This window comes from Enhydra lutris, unplaced genomic scaffold (genome assembly GCF_002288905.1).
Source record: "Enhydra lutris kenyoni isolate GAN:26980312 unplaced genomic scaffold, ASM228890v2 scaffoldscaffold69, whole genome shotgun sequence".
In the NCBI taxonomy this organism is placed as follows: Eukaryota; Metazoa; Chordata; class Mammalia; order Carnivora; family Mustelidae; genus Enhydra; species Enhydra lutris.
Window position 1 is genome coordinate 7993595 of NW_019154153.1, and position 6037 is coordinate 7999631.

Consider the following 6037-nt stretch of genomic DNA (forward strand, 5'->3'; position numbering starts at 1 on the left):
GGAGGTGTCCAAAGGCCCTGACCAGAACAGGCCCTGCCGTTTGGGCTCTTTTCCAGTGTATTCTGGGACCCTTAGGGAGGGGCTTTCCTCTTCTCCCTTCTCCCTCTTATCCTCTGTTCCAGCCTTGCTGGCCTTCAAGCAGAGGGTCGCTATAACCAGGCATGTCCTTCTTCTCCCTGCTTTTGCCTTTACACCCCCATGTCCCTCACCTTCCTAGCCTTGGCCTTGTGTTTTCCATCTGTCTCTCCTTTCAATCTTTTCTAGCCTTCTTGCTGCCTACCCTTCCCAAGGCAGACACGGAAGCCAGGTCACTGTTCTGAAGCTTCATAACCTCCTCCAGCACTAGACAAAGGTCTCGCCCTGTCCCGTCCCACTTCCTCAAAATGTAGCATGGAAATACAAGATAGCCAGGTCTGTTGAACTCTGTGTGGGTGAGGGCTTGCCTTGGGCCTGGTTCTGCTGAGCACATGCAGCTTTCTTGAGAATAAGGACAGGAAACACACAAAAGATTCTACCAGTAGTTCCTGTTTAAATTCTTGAACCCCGGTCAGTTTTCCAAAAGTTCTACCAGGACTGAATTCTCACTTGTCCCCAAATGCTCAAAGCTCAGTAAGGGACCACATAAACTAAAGACAGTTGAGATCCTTGTTCTCGAGGGGTCTTTCCCCTTTGCCTGGTTCTTTCATCCAGGAGGCCACACCAGGAATTGGATCTGAGGCCATAGTTGGGCAATGGAGTGTGAGGAAAAGGACTCTGGCCAGGGGGCTGCAAGTTATAGATTAACTTGGGGAGGGGGGAGGAGGGACCCAAGGAAGGGACTGCTGACCTGGGATACTTTGGGCTTCAAGGGGTATGAGCAAGAGGAGTCTGGGGACCAGTGCAGTCTGGAGGGGCCCTCAGTGCCTCTCTGGCTACTTGACTTTCCTGAAGACCTGTTCGCACGCTGCATCCCTTGCAGTCAGCTCCTGGGGACAGAGTGGGAATAATGAGAGAGAGAAAGAAGTTTCTTCCCAGCTGGAGATCCTTTCTCAAGGTCCTTGAGCTCTGTTTAGTCCTTCAGGATACAACAGCTAGAGCATTTGATATATGGGGAATTGTATCATTGTCCCACACCTTCAACTTTTCACCCCAGAGGAAGGAAGGGAGCTGGGTCACGGAATGTGAAATGGCTAGTCTCCATCTCTAGTCACAATTTATGGACATTCATCTGACTTGTAGCCAAGGCCCACCTGGCCCCTGGATTTCCTCCTCTCTCTACTCTTCCCAGGGCTTTGTTTTTCCTTTCTTGGTTGCCCTCCTTGGAGGGGGGCAGGGAGTAGAGTGAGGGACTGATTTGATTTGGACAAGGGGATGAGTCCTAGGTGGAGGCCCCCTTCCCGGCCCTCACCCAGCTTACCAGATACAACTTCTCTCCCTCGAGCCAGTGTCTCCAGCCTCGGTTGGGGACCTCCCCTTTCTGCACACATACCAACTGCTCCTCCTCCCAGGTTATAATGGTCTATAGGGAAAGCAGGAATAAGGGAAGATTTGGGGGCTGAACACCCCAAATGCATCCAACTCACTCTGGCTGGGCTGCCCTCTTCACACCACAGCTGATACTGTCTAGCTCCAGCCCCTTCATTCTGAATAAGATGGCTGCTCTGATTCAGCAGGACTCCCCTCCCCAACCCCCAAAGGGCACAGAAGGGGGCCCACAGTTTGTCTACAGTGACTGCTAGGGCAGATACTGCTAAGTATCCTGGAGCAGGATAACCAGGGGTAAAACTTGGGGGCGGGGGCATGGAGGGTGATGAAGAACAAAGACCTTGTCCTTTGGATACTTCCAGCTGGACTAGAGGGTCTTTCAGGAAAGAAGAGGATTGGTTGGGAGTCCCACCAGGCAATCTCTCCTCTTTCTCAATTTCTTTTTTTTTTTTTTAAGATTTTATTTATTTATTTGACAGACAGAGATCACAAGTAGGCAGAGAGAGAGAGGGAAGCAGGGTCCCTGCTAAGCAGAGAGCCTGATGTGGGGCTCGATCCCAGGACCCTGAGATCATGACCTGAGCCGAAGGCAGAGGCTTAACCCACTGAGCCACCCAGGTGCTCCTTCTTTCTCAATTTCAAGGACAGCTGAAGTGTCCCTGAGAGTAAAAGATCATCACCCACCCACCCCCGAATCAGAGTGGGGTGAGCCTGGGCATTCCAACCAGCATTTATCAAACCCTCCCATAGGATAGGCCCTGCTAACCAAGGAGCTCCGAATCTTGGTCAGACAGAGCAGGAAAGAGGTGCCGGTGATGCCAGGCAAGGGTTGGGGATGGGAGTGGGAGGCAAGGGCTGAGTCTTCACGGAAGTGAGGAGTTAGTTGGATTGGAGATACTGGGCAATTTCTAGCAAGGGAAGGAGTAGCATAGAGGTAAGAAAGAAGGGCACATGGTTGTAAGTGGCTCTGAACTAGAGTGTTTGTAGGAAAGACCCTTGTATGCCATGGACCTCATCTGGAATGTAAAGGATTATCTCTGAGAGGGTTTGCATTCATGATCACTTTTACATCTTCGGTAAATCCTTGTGGCTACAGTATGCAGAGTGGGTTAGAGAAAGATTAAGTCTGAGGGGCCAGATTCGGGCACCAGATGAGAAATGAGGGCTTGAATGAATGTGGCACTAGAGAAAGGCTAGGAAGAATCAACAATGTTCAGTGGAAATACAATGGGCCATGAACACAAGGTCCATTAGAAAATGCAAGATCCCTAGTAGCTGTGTTAGAAAAGGAAGAAGAAACAAATGAAATTAATTTTAATAATACATTTTATTTAATGTGGAATAGCTAAAATATTATCTTTTCAGCATGTGATTAAAATAAAAATTACTGAGATGTTGTACATTTTTTGGTATTGTCTCAAAAGCCCATTATATCTTTTACGCTTATAACACACTTTATAAGTTTGGGTTAGTTGCATTTCAAGTGATCAAAGGCCGTATATGGCTATACTGGGAGAAGTTATAAAGACTTCCTGACCTACTAGATGGTGTGTGTGTATGTATGTGTGTGTGTGTGTGTGTGTGTGTGTGTGTGGTTGTTGGGGTGGAGGGGTAAGGGGACAGACCTGTGACTCCCAGGTCTGTGGTCTGGCTGGTTATTGCCATTCATGAAGACAGTAAATATACAAGCAGGAACAGTGTGGGGTAGGAAGATAATAAATTTGGCTTTGAGTTTGGGGCATGCAGATGGAAACATATAGGCAGATGAAAACTTCATCGTGGAGCTCAGGAGGCAGCTCTGGCTGGAGAATCCATGTCAAGGACAGTTTATAGATGGTGGCAGGAAGCATGGGTATAGATGATTTAGCCCATGCTTTGGTGCACAGACAAAAGAGAGAAAGTCAAGAACAAAACACTGGGGGAAACCCCAGTGAAAGGGATTCATAGGAGAGCTAGGGTCTGCAAAGGAGACCAAAAGGAAGGCATAAGAAGCAGAAAGAAATAGAGGAAAGGGGACTCATAGAAGCTAAGAGAATAGAGACTCTACAGTGACCAACAGGGTCACAGGCTAGAGGGTGAGCCATTTCTTCTTTGGGTTGGGGTGACCTGCCTTCTTCGTCCTTTTGGCTGGCAATGAGCGGTAGGGGGACTGTAACCTTGGGGACTTCGCAGCCTGCTGTAGCGGTCCCTCTCTCTGGTTCAGGTGGGGGGAAAGGGCATTTCGTTTTGCCCTGGATTGTTAAGAGCCCCCTGCCTGCTCGCCCACGTGCCCTCCCCCAAGCCTGGGGAGAAGTACCTGGCATTTTCGTCCATCCACGATCCTTAGATCCTCCTCAAACTCAACTCCCACCTCGAATTCCAGAATGTAGTTGCGGAACGTGCTGAGGGTCTTCACTATCATGTGGTTGCCCTGGTGGTCAATCTCCTTGTCTGGCTTGAGCAGCAGGGCTATCTTCCGCAGAGCTACGCTGATGTCTGTGGGGGCTGTCTTTTAGTGGGGCTCCTACAAGCCGCCCGGGGTGGGGGGGGGCTCCCCCACCGGCAGCAGCACCATGGGGCTGCGGGCCACCCCTGAGCTGGATCTGGGACTGTAGACTAACTCTTACCAATGCCCTGGCTACAGATGGACCCCAAGTCCAGTGCTACCACCCGAATCCTTCCATAGCATCCAACCCCAGCACCCCCTCTTTTCCATGGGACAGAGAGGCAGGGAGGAAAGGGGAAAAGGGGAGGGAAAGGGGTCTGGGAGAATGAGGCCATTACTTAGGGCTTGGAGGTAATCCTCCATGTTCTTCTGGGAGACAAAGCGGTAGTAGCCGGTGAGGTTGGGAGGCATTGTCTGGGCTTCCCAAGTTGGAGACGGAGCTTTCTGGAGACTAGAGCAGGCAGGGTGCGGAGGGAGTGGTGTTGTCTGGCAGGTGAGGCTGAGAGAGTCCAGGGTAGCCTAAACACACACACACACACACACACACAGAGAGAGAGAGAGAGAGAGAGAGAGAGAGAGAGAGAGAGGCTGTGTGAAGGTCTATGCTTACCAGGGTTTTTATAGGGCTGCATCCTGCTGCAATAAGAGTTCCTACCAGACTTCCTCCCTCCTCCCATACTGAGTTTGGGTGGGGCTGGTGCCTGGAGCCTGAGGGAGGGGTAGGAACTTGGCCACTTGGTGCCGACCTCGACTTTTCCTGAGGAAGGAACCTGGAGCAGAATCTGCAGCTGTCAGTTATCCAAGACCTGACCCTTTTCGAAGGTCGGTTTTGGCTTCCAGCTCATTTTCAGCAGGCTTGGGAAATGTCTCTGAGCTCTGAGGTCTGGTCTTGCTGTGTGGAGCGGGGGCTTCCGGGCTCCTCCAGGGATGAGTTCTAACAATATCCTGAGATCCCAAGACTGAGTCAGGATCCCGAAAGGTATCAGGGGGAAGAAGTGGAAAAAGATGGGGGATAGTCAGCTGGCCAGGAGCCATGGTGAAGGAAATGCTAGAGGGCTGCCTCGCACAACTCCCTCAGACAGCTTCCCTGAGCTGGGGCTGCAGCTCTGGCATTCAACTCCTTGTCCTGTAGGGCCGTTAGGAAGGAGGCAGAGCAACTGCTCTTCCCAAGCACAGAAGGGCTTGCCAGCATGACAAGGTGTTGAGTTCAAAGTCTGGAGTAGAAAGTGAGAGAGTTTTGTTGGCTATTCTGGAAAATTTTGGCTTGGACCCAGGGATTTCCCTCTCCCTCTGAAGTCAACGATGGTACCATCACCTCCAGTCCCCAGTCTTTGGACAGCCCATGCTTACCAGATGCATTACCACGGTGGGGGCTGCCTAAATTATTGTGTACCTTCCCTTCACCCCCCCCCCCACCAGACCCTTCTCTCTCTCTCTCAAACATAGCAACTTCCCTGGCTTCAGAATCAGCTGGGTTGGTTCATCATAGTTTAAGATGGGAAATTCGGGGAGAGGGAGGCAGGGAGCCTAGGCAGTGGAAAAAATCCCATCTAGGAGTGAATCGTCTGGACAGGTGTGTGTGTGTGTGTGTGTGTGTGTGTGTGTGTGTGTGTGTGTGTACACACAAATCTCTCACTCTTCCTCCAGTCCCAGAACACTTTCCACCTCTCTGCTGACCATCCCATGGCTTTCTCAGACACCTGGGGCTGGGAACGGAAACTCTAGGATCTCTTGGGTTCAGGCTGTGGGTGTTGCTTCTAGGAGGCACGCAGCAGGGACCTGCTGATGGGCTGAGCTGTGAAAAGAGGTTAATGCAGAGTTGGTTGTGGTGGTGGTGGTGGGGGGTGACGTGATACTGCCCCTCCTTGCCTCCCTCAGGTCTCCGTTGACGTCTCCATTTCCCTCCCCCGGGGCTTATAGAGCTTCTCTATTTTCCTGATGCCCCTCTTATTTCCCACCCCCTCTACGGTTTTCCAGCTTCCGCCCCAGCCCCCGCAGTTTCCTTGCTCCCCCAAATTGCAGTCTAGGGAAAAAGCCCTACCACAGTCTCCCGCCCCTGCTCCCTAGTCCCATTGGTTGCCTCCCCCACTGCAGCACCTGGCCCCTCCCAGCCATCCGATTGGCCAGCGGCCCCATCAGTCCTCGCCT

General features: G+C 51.6%; 1 protein-coding gene across 1 annotated transcript; it reads right to left on the reverse strand.

Moving 5' to 3' along the window:
* Positions 1-554: 554 nt before the first annotated feature.
* LOC111159810 (retinol binding protein 5) lies at positions 555-4445 on the reverse strand. Its single transcript, XM_022522427.1, has 4 exons — positions 4228-4445; positions 3761-3939; positions 1397-1498; positions 555-965 (listed from the first exon to the last, which is right to left on the reverse strand). Exons 1-4 carry the CDS (start codon positions 4298-4300, stop codon positions 912-914), a joined length of 408 nt encoding a protein of 135 aa, XP_022378135.1. The 5' UTR covers positions 4301-4445; the 3' UTR covers positions 555-911.
* Positions 4446-6037: the final 1592 nt, after the last annotated feature.

Coding starts and splice junctions, on each gene's coding strand:
- LOC111159810 (XM_022522427.1), bottom strand. CDS start 4,300: ATGCCTCCCAACCTCACCGGCTACTACCGCTTTGTCTCCCAGAAGAAC. Junction 3,940..4,227: donor GGATTACCTCCAAGCCCTAA/GTAATGGCCTCA, acceptor CAGCCCCCACAG/ACATCAGCGTAGCTCTGCGG. Junction 1,499..3,760: donor TGGATGGACGAAAATGCCAG/GTACTTCTCCCC, acceptor CTTTCCCTATAG/ACCATTATAACCTGGGAGGA.